Source organism: Salmo salar, chromosome 17 (assembly GCF_965601325.2).
Source record: "Salmo salar chromosome 17, fSalSal1, whole genome shotgun sequence".
NCBI classification, from domain to species: domain Eukaryota; kingdom Metazoa; phylum Chordata; class Actinopteri; order Salmoniformes; family Salmonidae; genus Salmo; species Salmo salar.
The window spans coordinates 75,010,832-75,025,128 of record NC_138307.1 but is presented as its reverse complement, the minus strand read 5'-3'; the positions used below and the strand labels follow the sequence as shown (position 1 = coordinate 75,025,128).

The following is a 14,297-nucleotide window of genomic DNA, read 5'->3' as shown; positions in this document are numbered from 1 at the left end:
ATAATAATAATCATAGTAGTTGTCGAGGGTGCAACAAGCACGTCCGGTGAACAGGTCAGGGTTCCACAGCCGCAGGCAGAACAGTTGAAACTGGAGCAGCAGCATGGCCAGGTGGACTGGGGACAGCAAGGAGTCATCATGCCAGGTAGTCCTGAGGCATGGTCCTAGGGCTCAGGTCCTTCGAGAGAAAGAAAGAAAGAGAGAAAGAGAGAATTAGAGAGAGCATATTTAAATTCACACAGGACACCGGATAAGACAAGAGAAATACTCCAGATGTAACAGACTGACCCTAGCCCCCCGACACATAAACTACTGCAGCATAAATACTGGAGGCTGAGACAGGAGGGATCAGAAGACACTGTGGCCCCATCCGATGATACCCCCGGACAGGGCCAAACAGGCAGGATATAACCCCACCCACTTTGCCAAAGCACAGCCCCCACACCACTAGAGGGATGTCTCCAACCACCAACTTACCGTCCTAAGACAAGGCCGAGTATAGCCCACAAAGATCTCCGCCACGGCACAACCCAAGGGGGGGGGGGCGCCAACCCAGACAGGAAGACCACGTCAGTGACTCAACCCACTCAAGTGACGCACCCCTCCCATGGACGGCATGGAAGAACACCAGTAAGCCAGTGACTCAGCCCCTGTAATAGGGTTAGAGGCAGAGAATCCCAGTGGAGAGAGGGGAACCGGCAAGGCAGAGACAGCAAGGGTGGTTCGTTGCTCCAGCCTTTCCGTTCAACTTCACACTCCTGGGCCAGACTATACTTAATCATAGGACCTACTGAAGAGATAAGTCTTCAGTAAAGACTTAAAGGTTGAGACTGAGTCTGCGTCTCTCACATGGGTAGGCAGAACATTCCATAAAAATGGAGCTCTATAGGAGAAAGCCCTGCCTCCAGCCGTTTGCTTAGAAATTCTAGGGACAATTAGGAGGCCTGCGTCTTGTGACCGTAGCATACGTGTAGGTATGTACGGCAGGACCAAAACGGAAAGATAGGTAGGAGCAAGCCCATGTAATGCTTTGTAGGTTAGCAGTAAAACCTTGAAATCAGCCCTTGCCTTAACAGGAAGCCAGTGTAGGGAGGCTAGCACTGGAGTAATATGATCAATTTTTTTGGTTCTAGTCAGGATTCTAGCAGCCGTATTTAGCACTAACTGAAGTTTGTTTAGTGCTTTATCCGGGTAGCCGGAAAGTAGAGCATTGCAGTAGTCCAGCCTAGAAGTAACAAAAGCATGGATACATTTTTCTGCATCATTTTTGGACAGAAAGTTTCTGATTTTTGCAATGTTACGTAGATGGAAAAAAGCTGTCCTTGAAACAGTCTCGATATGTTCTTCAAAAGAGAGATCAGGGTCCAGAGTAACGCCGAGGTCCTTCACAGTTTTATTTGAGACGACTGTACAACCATCCAGATTAATTGTCAGATTCAACAGAAGATCTCTTTGTTTCTTGGGACCTAGAACAAGCATCTCTGTTTTGTCCGAGTTTAAAAGTAGAAAGTTTGCAGACATCCACTTCTTTATGTCTGAAACACAGGCTTCTAGCGAGGGGAGTTTTGGGGCTTCACCATGTTTCATTGAAATGTACAGCTGTGTGTCGTCCGCATAGCAGTGAAAGTTAACATTATGTTTTCGAATGACATCCCCAAGAGGTATGTCCCTTGTGTAATGTGATATTGTACCCCCTAGCCCCGCCCCTAGCCCCGCCCCTAGCCCAAATGTCCTTTGTATATTCTTTATATATACACACTTGTGTTCCCCCATGTACTTTTTTGTATTGATTTGTTGTTAATAAAATTAAAATGATGGGGCAGAGCCTGTCTCTAGTCATAGATCACATTTATTTTGGGAGACTGCAAAATATGACATTTTCAAGACGGTATCAATATATTGTTTCAGGTGAAAAATAAAACATATTTTTTTGTTACTTTTTCCTCAACTTGTTTTTGACTTTATAGCAAGTCATGCACTGCAGAGGAGCTAGCTAGCTAAAGTATAGGTTGAATATACCATTGTAGCTAGCAATCTCCACCTAATAATTATCATCAAAAACAATTACCATCACATTAACAGGAGGGAAAAGGCATATAATATAATTAACTGCCGACGTGTATTATTTAACATTACTATTCAAATAGTACTCACTTATAGGAATGGGTAATTGTTTACAAGTTGCTAGCTATCCCATAAAGCCATCTTCTTCTGTGGTTTGGTAACTAACTCGTCAACGGACTCTAGCTGGACTGAAGACAACGCAAACGCAAAGTTTTGAACATGTCAAAGTATGCGCTGTCCATCTCGCAGCAGAGCCTCCAACCACAAGGGGGCATTGCATTTTCACTCCGTTGTGGACGTTCCCATTGAAATGCATGATATCTGGCACAAGGTAGCAGAGTGCTTAGGGTAAAATAATCTGCATGGTCAATCTGACCTCTGCAGTGGCCATACAGCATTTACAGTGATATGACCTGTGCAGAAGTCAGGGAATTCATACTTCTTGCTCTTCACTGAGCAGCGCAGAGCTGTTGTCTAGGAAGTGAGTTTGTGTTTATACAGGACCTCCCGCGTCCACCTACCATCAACCAATCATGTCAATGTGGAGTCATACGGAGCACTCCGCATTGTTACAAAATTTGTGGCGGTGCACGGCGATGCCGTACGGAGATCAATTTGGCCTCTGCATGACTCCGCTATTGCTGTTGCGTGTTCGAATACAGCGATAGAAAGTAGTTTTTTAGAAGCTTAAAACCAAACTATCCCAAACCTTAACCCTTACCTTAACCATTCAGACTTAATGTCTAACCTTAAGAATTCAGAGTTAATGCCTAAACTTAACCTTAAACACGTCTACATTTGACATTTGAGACACATGGATGAACGTCCAGTTCTGACCTGCAACTGTGAGAGCTGGTTGTTACACAGACACAAACACCTATCCTTCTATGGAACATGCCAAACTCATTCCATGGAGGGCCGCTCCTCACTTGTACTTGAGCGATGCATTAAGGTCACTAATTAGTAAGGAACGCCCCAAACCTGGCTGTATAGAGCTTATTTGAAAGCAAAAAACAAAAACCTGGGCCGTCCATGGAATAATTTTTACACTCCTGTCATAGCTATTCTTAATACCACGAGTCAGGTTTCAGGTACATTATTATTTTATATTTATTTTTTACATTCTTTGTAAGTAAAGTTTGATTTAAGTGATGATGTAATGATCAAATGGATGTTTTCCAGAAAATAGTGTTTTTCAGCCTCATTTCAAAAGCATTCTTTATAATTGCTCTTGATAACTGCAGTCTCTGGTTTAGTGCATGATGGTCCATCAGTTCCAAGACGTAGCAGGTCTGTTCATTTAGTTCATGCAAGAAATTATCATCCTACATTACCCTATTACTTAATATAACCGTTTCATGTTTCCCCACATACAGTCGTGGCCAAAGGTTTTGAGAATTACACAAATATTAATTTTCACAAAGTCTGCTGCCTCAGTTTGCATGATGGCAATTTGCATATACTCCAGAATGTTATGAAGAGTGATCAGATGAATTGCAATTAATTGCAAAGTCCCTCTTTGCCATGCAAATTAACTGAATCCCCCCAAAAAAATTCCACTGCATTTCAGCCCTGCCACAAAAGGACCAGCTAACATCATGTCAGTGATTCTCTCGTTAACACAGGTGTGAGTGTTGATGAGGACAAGGCTGGAGATCACTCTGTCATGCTGATTGAGTTTGAATAACAGACTGGAAGCTTCAAAAGGAGGGTGGTGCTTGGAATCATTGTTCTTCCTCGGTAAACCATGGTTTCCTGCAAGGAAACACATGCCATCATCATTGCTTTGCACAAAAAGAGCTTCACAGGCAAGGATAGGCAAGATTCACAGGCAAGATTGCACATAAATCAACCATTTATTGGATCATCAAGAACATCAAGGAGAGCGGCTCAATTGTTGTGAAGGCTTCAGGGCGCTCAAGAAAGTCCAGCAAGCGCCAGGACAATCTCCTAAAGTTGATTCAGCTGCGGGATTGGGGCACCACCAGTACAGAGCTTGCTCAGGAATGGCAGCAGGCAGGTGTGAGTGCATCTGCACGCACAATGAGGCGAAGACTTTTGGAGGATGGCCTGGTGTTAAGAAGGGCAGCAAAGAAGCCACTTCTCTCCAGGAAAAATGTCAGGGACAGACTGATATTCTGCAAAAGGTACAGGGATTGGACTGCTGAGGACTGGGGTAAAGTCATTTTCTCTGATGAATCCCCTTTCCAATTGTTTGGGGCATCCGGAAAAAAGCTTGTCCGGAGAAGACAAGGTGAGCGCTACCATCAGTCCTGTGTCATGCCAACAGTAAAGCATCCTGAGACCATTCATGTGTGGGGTTGCTTCTCAGCCAAGGGAGTGGGCTCATTCACAATTTTGCCCAAGAACACAGCCATGAATAAAGAATGGTACCAACACATCCTCCGAGAGCAACTTCTCCCAACCATCCAGGAACAGTTTGGTGACAAACAACGCCTTTTCCATCATGATGGTGCACCTTGCCATAAGGCAAAAGTGATAACTAAGTGGCTCGGGGAACAAAACATCGATATTTTGGGTCCATGGCCAGGAAACTCCCCAGACCTTAATCCCATTGAGAACTTGTGGTCAATTCTCAAGAGGCGGGTGGAAAAACAAAAACCCACAAATTCTGACAAACTCCAAACAATGATTATGCAAGAATGGGTTGCCATTAGTCAGGATGTGGCCCAGAAGTTAATTGACAGCATGCCAGGGTGGATTGCAGAGGTCTTGAAAAAGAAGGGTCAACACTGCAAATATTGACTCTTTGCATCAACTTCATGTAATTGTCAATAAAAGCCTTTGACACTTATGAAATGCTTGTAATTATACTTCAGTATTCCATAGTAACATCTGACAAAAATATCTAAAGACACTGAAGCAGCAGACTTTGTGAAAATTAATATTTGTGTCATTCTCAAAACTTTTGGCCACGACTGTAGTTATATATTTCCATCAGCGGAAGTCCCGTGTGGCTCAGTTGGTAGAGCATGGTGTTTGCAACGCCAGGGTTGTGGGTTCGATTCCCCAGTACGGAAAAGATGTATGAAATGTATGCATTCACTACTGTAAGTCGCTCTGGATAAGAGCATCTGCTAAATGACTAAAATGTAAATGTGAAATGAAGCTGGTGGGAGGAGCTATAGGAGGACAGGGTGACTGTAATGGCTGGAATGGAATAAACGGAACGGATGTCTTTGATACCGTTCCATCCGTCCTCCTCTACCTCCATCTCACTGATTGCCATTATCGTTGGTCTGTAGCGTGTAGTAAAGAACCCATCCACAAGGTGATGCTGTTGTGTTTTTATGGGCTCGCCACCCGCTGACAAAAACAGGAAAAGACAACGCGGAAGTAAAATTTCGAGCGGGTTTGTTATGTTATTGCCCACCATTCTTTCCTCGTGGATGTATACATACTAGCAGAATACCCAACTCTCAGTCCACTGAAACATGTCTAAACTACAGTCGTTTCGTATGTTCTTAAACGAGCGTTTAACCGCGGCAGCTGTGGAGATTTTCGGGGCAGTTGAGCAAACGGTAGTGGAGTACCAGGAGGAGAATGATCGGCTACGGAGACTGCTGCGGGTCACACCGGAGATAAAACGATGCAGAATAGGTTCGTATATCGATCTACTGATAGCTAGCAGATCTGCTCAATAAATAAACTGTTTAGGAGTTCAGTGATCACCATTTCAATATGCTTTATTAACTGTTACCACCGTTTTTAAACCCTGAGGCCCAACGTCGTCAGACTTCCGAGAACACTTGCGAAGCAACACTCGGCAAACCAGACCGGGGTTTGAGAAGTCAATGAGAGAAGTGAAATATTCCTCCTTAGTTGTTCATCTTCTCGATTTCTAAAGGCACAACCTAGATTCAAACGAATGTTTTAAGTAGGTGAACATGTTCATTACTACAACCTCATGAAAGTGACAAACTGACACGTTTTGATTTTCGTCAAAAACGACTTTATATCTAAGGAGCTTGCACATGCGCAGTTCGGCGGGAGACGAACGTTGACATTCTCACCTGGGGGTGTGTTAAATTCGCTTGAACCCGATGAAGTGTTTCTGCGAATTAGATTAGCTAGCTAACGTTGCCCTACAGGCGTGATCTGGGATTTCTATTGGAGAATCCGTTTCTACATATCTTTCTACCTAACAATCTTTTTCTAATACCAGTGCTAAAACATATTCTCATAAAAACCAGTAAGTCATTCGAATTTATAATTTAACTTGTATTATTTTTTACATTAGAAATCAATAGCTTATTATCTAACGTTTATTTATAAGTAATTGAAAGTAGATTCTAGTTGATCAATTATTTAATTGGAATTTTTGTTTACTTGAATCTACTTCCCCAGAGGCCTTAATTGAAACAATAATAAAGCTGGATCACCCTGCCTTTATTTTTGTAAAAAGGTGAGGGATGAGCCTGGAGAAATGTAACCACTCTCAAACTGAGATATGGATGCAAGGACTGACCATCCATGATATCAACATTAAAATATAAGCTTGTTTAACTCCAATGTTTGTAAACAATGTAAATATAGCCACAAAAACTACAACTATGTGTTCTGATGGGGGACGACAGTTGAACTGAGCTCAGGAGGCATTTATACATTCTATTCTTCAACAATCATTTATAACTCAAAACAGTTATGTAGCAACTAAGGATTCTGGCTTTAACTTCTAATGGACCCCAACCCTGATGTCTAAAAGCTCTATAGATAACCTCTGCTCCTCTCTCCTTTCCTCCAGACTCCCTGCAGCTGCCTGTCTCTGAAGAGGAGGTTCTCCCTGAACAGCAGCACTGTGAGCAGGAGTGGAGCCCCAGTCTGGGGCAGGAGAACCCAGAGCTTCCACAGATTAAAGAGGAACAGGAGGAACTCAGGACCAGTCAGGAAGAAGAGCAGCTTCAAGGGCTGGAGGCTGATATCATAGAGTTCAAATTCACTCCTTCCTGTGTGAAAAGTGAATGTGATCAGGAGGACCCACTTCAGCCCTTCACTTCTCCCCAAACCCAGACTGTGGAGAACAGAGAGCATGACCCTAAACAAGTGGATCTCACACCTTTTATTACTGTGACCCACCTTAAGGGTCTCCACATTCCCTGTGAGCCTCCAGATAATCAGAACAATGCCTCCAGCCACAGGTCAGCTGTAAGCAGTGACCCAGTAGGACTTGACAGCAGCCCACCATTGGTTCCCAGCCCATCATTGGATCCAAACCCATCAATAGGTGAACACTGTTCCAAACCCAGCACCACCCTTAGAAAAACTCACCACTGCCGTGACTGTGGTGAAATGTTTGCTCTGAAAGCTGACCTGAAGAGGCACGTGACTCTTTCCATGCAGAGACCCAGTGAATGCCGCTTCTGCAAAAAACGCTACAACTCCACCTGTAAACTGAAGGCCCATGTCCGACTCTGTCGCGGTAGGAAACCCTGCACCAGCCCTGTTTGTAGCAAGACCTTCAAAATCAAAGCAGATCTGTCCAAGCACATGAGGATTCACACAGGGGAGAAATCATTTAGTTGTGGTTACTGTGGGAAGCGCTTCAATCGCAAGGGGAACCTTACTGATCATATTCCTATTCACACAGGAGAGAAAGCATTTAGCTGTGCTGACTGTGGGAAAAAATTCAGTCAGAAGGGGACCCTACGGAAGCATAGACTGACTCACAAAGGAGAGAAACCATTTATCTGTGGAGACTGTGGGAAAAGCTTCTATCAGAAAGGGGACCTAAGTAGGCATATACGGACTCACACAGGAGAGAAACTTTTTATCTGTGGTGACTGTGGGAAAAGCTTCAATTTGAAGGGGAACCTAAAGAAGCATGAACTGACTCACACAGAAGATAAACCATTTAGCTGTGGTGACTGTGGAAAAAGCTTCAATCACAAGTCTAACTTACTGACACATGTTAAAAACATCCACAAAGGAGGAAAACAGGATGACATTTGAAAGAAGATCTATTCAGTCAGAAGATGAGAATAAAAGGGCAGGATGGGGACAATACTCTTGAGTACACGCTCATAGACTCACATCTATTGGTTGGTGGAGGACGATACGATGATACCTCTCATAGGGATCTGCTCTCCATGCTTCAGGATTAAAGTTCCTCTGGTCTCTGATCTATTCTATTGATAACCTGCTGTTTCTCTCCACAGTGCTCTCTGCTACTCTCTGGTCTACATGGAGGGCCGAGCTACTTTACATCTGTCTGGAGGGAGAGATAGAGGTCACAGAATGAGGGTTCTAGTCTCAACACTCTCCAAGGCTTTAGAGGAAAAGACTACCTTTTCAGGTCATGTGACAACTGCCATCCTCTAACAGTGGCACTGCTAACCCGTTTGTTAAATGTATGCCCTTTGGATAAAAGCTTCTGCTAAATGGCATATACAGTGGAGTCTGAAATGATTGACGTCCTTGATAAAAATGAGCAAGATTGATTGTCAGATTCAACAGAAGATCTCTTTGTTTCTTGGGACCTAGAACAAGCATCTCTGTTTTGTCCGAGTTTAAAAGTAGAAAGTTTGCAGCCATCCACTTCCTTATGTCTGAAACACAGGCTTCTAGCGAGGGCAATTTTGGGGCTTCACCATGTTTCATTGAAATGTACAGCTGTGTGTCATCCGCATAGCAGTGAAATTTAACATTATGTTTTCGAATGACATCCCCAAGAGGTAAAATATATAGTGAAAACAATAGTGGTCCTAAAACGGAACCTTGAGGAACACCGAAATTTACAGTTGATTTGTCAGAGGACAAACCATCCACAGAGACAAACTGATATCTTTCCGACAGATAAGATCTAAACCAGGCCAGAACTTGTCCGTGTAGACCAATTTGGGTTTCCAATCTCTCCAAAAGAATGTGGTGATCGATGGTATCAAAAGCAGCACTAAGATCGAGGAGCACGAGGACAGATGCAGAGCCTCGGTCTGACGCCATTAAAAGGTCATTTACCACCTTCACAAGTGCAGTCTCAGTGCTATGATGGGGTCTAAAACCAGACTGAAGCGTTTCGTATACATTGTTAGTCTTCAGGAAGGCAGTGAGTTGCTGCGCAACAGCTTTTTTAAAAAAAATTGAGAGGAATGGAAGATTCGATATAGGCCGATAGTTATTTATATTTTCTGGGTCAAGATTTGGCTTTTTCAAGAGAGGCTTTATTACTGCCACTTTTAGTGAGTTTGGTACACATCCGATGGATAGAGAGCCGTTTACGTTCAACATAGGAGGGCCAAGCACAGGAAGCAGCTCTTTCAGTAGTTTAGTTGGAATAGGGTCCAGTATGCAGCTTGAAGGTTTAGAGGCCATGATTATTTTCATCATTGTGTCAAGAGATATAGTACTAAAACACTTTAGTGTCTCCCTTGATCCTAGGTCCTGGCAGAGTTGTGTAGACTCAGGACAACGGCGATTTGGAGGAATACCCAGATTTAAAGAGGAGTCCGTAATTTGCTTTCAAATGACCATGATCTTTTCCTCAAAGAAGTTCATGAATTCATCACTGCTGAAGTGAAAGCCATCCTCTCTTGGGGAATGCTGCTTTTTAGTTAGCTTTGCGACAGTATTAAAAATACATTTCGGATTGTTCTTATTTTCCTCAATTAAGTTGGAAAAATAGGATGATCGAGCAGCAGTAAGGGCTCTTCGATACTGCACGGTACTGTCTTTCCAAGCTAGTCGGAAGACTTCCAGTTTGGTGTGGCGCCATTTCCGTTCCAATTTTCTGGAAGCTTGCTTCAGAGCTCGTGTTTTTTCTGTAGACCAGGGAGCTAGTTTCTTATGACAAATGTTTTTAGGGGTGCAACTGCATCTAGGGTATTGCGCAAGGTTAAATTGAGTTCCTCAGTTAGGTGGTTAACTGATTTTTGTCCTCTGATGTCCTTGGGTAGGCAGAGGGAGTCTGGAAGGGCATCAAGGAATCTTTGGGTTGTCTGAGAATTTATAGCACGACTTTTAATGCTCCTTGGTTGGGGTCTGAGCAGATTATTTGTTGCAATTGCAAACGTAATAAAATGGTGGTCCGATAGTCCAGGATTATGAGGAAAAACATTAAGATCCACCACATTTATTCCACGGGACAAAACTAGGCCCAGAGTATGACTGTGGCAGTGAGTAGGTCCAGAGACATGTTGGACAAAACCCATTGAGTCGATGATGGCTCCGAAAGCCTTTTGGAGTGGGTCTGTGGACTTTTCCATGTGAATATTAAAGTCACCAAAAATTAGAATATTATCTGCTATGACTACAATGTCCGATAGGAATTCAGGGAACTCAGTGAGGAACGCTGTATATGGCCCAGGAGGCCTGTAAACAGTAGCTATAAAAAGTGATTGAGTAGGCTACATAGATTTCATGACTAGAAGCTCAAAAGACGAAAACGGCTTTGTTTTTTTTTGTAAATTTAAATTTGCTATCGTAAATGTTAGCAACACCTCCGCCTTTGAGGGATGCACGGGGGATATGGTCACTAGTGTAACCAGGAGGTGAGGCCTCATTTAACACAGTCAATTCATCAGGCTTAAGCCATGTTTCAATCAGACCAATCACATGAAGATTATGAAGAGTGATTAGTTCATTGACTATAACTGCCTTTGAAGTGAGGGATCTAACATTAAGTAGCCCTATTTTGAGATGTGAGGTATCATGATCTCTTTCAATAATGGCAGGAATGGAGGAGGTCTTTATACTAGTGAGATTGCTAAAGCGAACACCGCCATGTTTAGTTTGCCCAACCTAGGCCGAGGCACAGACATGGTCTCAATGGGGATAGCTGAGCTGACTACACTGACTGTGCTAGTGGCAGACTCCACTAAGCTGGCAGGCTGGCTAACAGCCTGCTGCCTGGCCTGCACACTATTTCATTGTGGAGCTAGGGGAGTTAGAGCCCTGTCTGTTCGTAGATGAGATGAGAGCACCCCTCCAGCTAAGATGGAGTCCGTCACTCCTCAACAGGCCAGGCTTGGTCCTGTTCGTGGGTGAGTCCCAGAAAGAGGGCCAATTATCTACAAATTCTATCTTTTGGGATGGACAGAAAACAGTTTTCAACCAGCGATTGAGTTGTGAGACTCTGCTGTAGAGCTCATCACTCCCCCTAACTGGGAGGAGGCCAGAGACTCTCTGCTGTAGAGCTCATCACTCCCCCTAACTGGGAGGAGGCCAGAGACTCTCTGCTGTAGAGCTCATCACTCCCCTTAACTGGGAGGAGGCCAGAGACTCTCTGCTGTAGAGCTCATCACTCCCCCTAACTGGGAGGAGGCCAGAGACTTTGCTGTAGATCTCATCACTCCCCCTAACTGGGAGGAGGCCAGAGACTCTCTGCTGTAGAGCTCATCCCTCCCCCTAACTGGGAGGAGGCCAGAGACTCTCTGCTGTAGAGCTCATCACTCCCCCTAACTGGGAGGAGGCCAGAGACTCTCTGCTGTAGAGCTCATCACTCCCCCTAACTGGGAGGAGGCCAGAGACTCTGCTGTAGAGCTCATCACTCCCCCTAACTGGGAGGAGGCCAGAGACTCTGCTGTAGAGCTCATCACTCCCCCTAACTGGGAGGAGGCCAGAGACTCTCTGCTGTAGAGCTCATCACTCCCCCTAACTGGGAGGAGGCCAGAGACTCTGCTGTAGAGCTCATCACTCCCCCTAACTGGGAGGAGGCCAGAGACTCTCTGCTGTAGAGCTCATCCCTCCCCCTAACTGGGAGGAGGCCAGAGACTCTGCTGTAGAGCTCATCACTCCCCCTAACTGGGAGGAGGCCAGAGACTCTGCTGTAGAGCTCATCCCTCCCCCTAACTGGGAGGAGGCAAGAGACAATTACTCGATGCCGACACATCTTTCTAGCTGATTTACACGCTGAAGCTATGCTGCGCTTGGTGACCTCTGACTGTTTCATCCTAACATCATTGGTGCCGACCTGGATAACAATATCTCTATACTCTCTACACTCGCCAGTTTTAGCTTTAGCCAGCACCGTCTTCAGATTAGCCTTGACGTCAGTAGCCCTGCCCCCTGGTAAACAGTGTTTGATCGTTGGATGATTCGTTTTAAGTCTAATATTGCGGGTAATGGAGTCGCCAATGACTAGGTTTTTCAATTTGTCAGAGCTAATGGTGGGAGCCGTCGGCGTCTCAGACCCCACAACGGGAGGAGTAGAGACCAGAGAAGGCTTGGCCTCTGACTTCGACTCGCTGCTTAATGTGGAGAACCGGTTGAAAGTTTCTGTCGGCTGAATAAGCGACACCGGTTGAGCATTCCTACAGCGTTTCCCTCCAGAAGTCATGAGAAAGTTGTCCGGCTGCGGGGACCGTGCGAGGGGATTTATACTAACGTTACTATCTGTACTTACTGGTGGCACAGACGCTGTTTTATCCTTTCCTACACTGAAATTACCCTTGCCTAACGATTGCGTCTGAAGCTGGGCTTGCAGCACAGCTATCCTCGCCGTAAGGCGATCGTTCTCCTGTATATTATGAGTACAACGACTGCAATTAGAAGGCATCATGTTAATGTTACTACTTAGCTTCGGCTGTTGGAAGTCCTGACGAACCATGTCCAGCAAACTCCCACACTTTACCATTGACAACTTCCCCAGTCAACTCTTATCACTGTTAAGGGATTTATATGTTTGAATGTAATGATTAAATAATTCTACCCTGAAACTTAACTATTAGGGATATGGTCTATATAGCATGTAGAATGAGTAACTAAAATCTTAAGCATATATCTAACGAGGTTGGACTGGGAAAGAGAAGAATGTGTGTCTGTGTGTTTAAGTAAACACCAAGAACTGTTAAACTGTGGTTGACCTGACCTAGCTTGAACTCTAAGGGTTTAAGATATGAGAGGAAGATCCCCTCAAGGTTTCCCTAATCTCAGAGGAATGAAACTCTCGGCTGGGTAATGATCTACAGTGTTAAGAGATCTGGGGCCTTAATGTTTGTGTGAATGTGTGTGCGTAAGTAAGGAGTGACCTATACAAATGATGTCTCTGTACAATGGACTTCAGAACGTTTTCGTGAATAAACATTCTGCCTCTTGTAAGCTGGGACTCTGTCTGTTTCATTCAACCTGAATCTCACCAATTCCGGGTTGCAGACTGAGTATTTTAATTGAAGTTAACATTGAGAACATAATTCTCTTAACAATCACAGCCATCAACCTTATCGGACTCATCGCCCCTATTCCCCCTTCCTCCCTGAACTTCAGAATCACTTTATGCTCCTCCTCACCTCCATGCCCCCCTCGCGTCTTATCTTGGGGCACTTTCTACCTCCGAACTGCCTCTAGAGTTAAAAACTGTTGCTCTCCTCAAACTTCCTTTTCTGCCTCCTCTCTACCTCCATAGACCTCTCGCTCCCCTTCAAACCCATAACGTTACTCCCTTTCTCTCCCGCTTTCTTTTTCCTCTTTCTTACTCCCTCCTTATTTGTACCACTATGCTCCATACTTGCTTCACTTTCTTCTCCATCACTATCTCCTACCATCTCTAACTCAGTCACAGCACAGCTGTGCTGAACCGCCGCCACTCCCAGTAAAGCTTGATTGTTTGTTTTTCTGCTAATTCTAACTGTTCACACAACGTCGCTTCGAAAACGCTGTTCCCAACGAGTCTTCGTTCATTGCTCTACCGCGCCCACAAACAAAACAAAGCCTCCCTTAGTTTTACTTCCTTATTGGTTTGTTCTGTTTTTGTCAGCAGGTGGCAAGACCATAAACAGATCACAGCGGCCCCATGTGGATGGGGTTTTACATCAAGTTACAGACCAATGATAACATTAGATTACTCAAATATGTAATACAAATCTCCAAACTTTTTGTTTTATTTATAGTGCTAACTTATATCAGGGATGGGCAACTGGTGACCAGGCCTTTTTAAGGCCCTCAGATCAATTTCTGTAAAAAGTTCATACATTTCCTGCAATTATACACATTTTGCCATAGGGTGAAGAGAAATGTTTGCAGTTTTTAACATATCATCTGAGTAAGACAAATTCAATGGGGGCCCGCTGTCCGGTAATTCGACCATGATTACTAAATTTAGATAGCTGGGCCCTAAACTAATTTACCAGTCTGAAAGATGTTAGCTGACATGGGCTAATTGAATGACTGTCAGTGGCTGCAATAACAAGAGAAAAACTGCTGATACACAACCACATTTCGATATTGCACCTTGTGTGTTTTACTACATTACGTTAGATATTATAACTCTCAACAATTAGTGG

At 44.2% G+C, this 14,297-nt stretch overlaps 1 protein-coding gene across 1 annotated transcript; it reads left to right on the top strand.

The window, feature by feature from the left end:
• Window positions 1-5,417: 5,417 nt before the first annotated feature.
• LOC106576522 (uncharacterized) lies at window positions 5,418-13,116 on the top strand. Its single transcript, XM_045700162.2, has 2 exons — window positions 5,418-5,685; window positions 6,830-13,116. Exons 1-2 carry the CDS (start codon window positions 5,520-5,522, stop codon window positions 8,032-8,034), a joined length of 1,371 nt encoding a protein of 456 aa, XP_045556118.1. The 5' UTR covers window positions 5,418-5,519; the 3' UTR covers window positions 8,035-13,116.
• Window positions 13,117-14,297: the final 1,181 nt, after the last annotated feature.

Bases quoted from the DNA above. Each gene is read 5' to 3' on its own strand.
- LOC106576522 (XM_045700162.2), top strand. From the start codon at position 5,520: ATGTCTAAACTACAGTCGTTTCGTATGTTCTTAAACGAGCGTTTAACC. The intron at 5,686-6,829 runs GTTCGTATATCG...CCTTTCCTCCAG, and splicing joins GATAAAACGATGCAGAATAG to ACTCCCTGCAGCTGCCTGTC.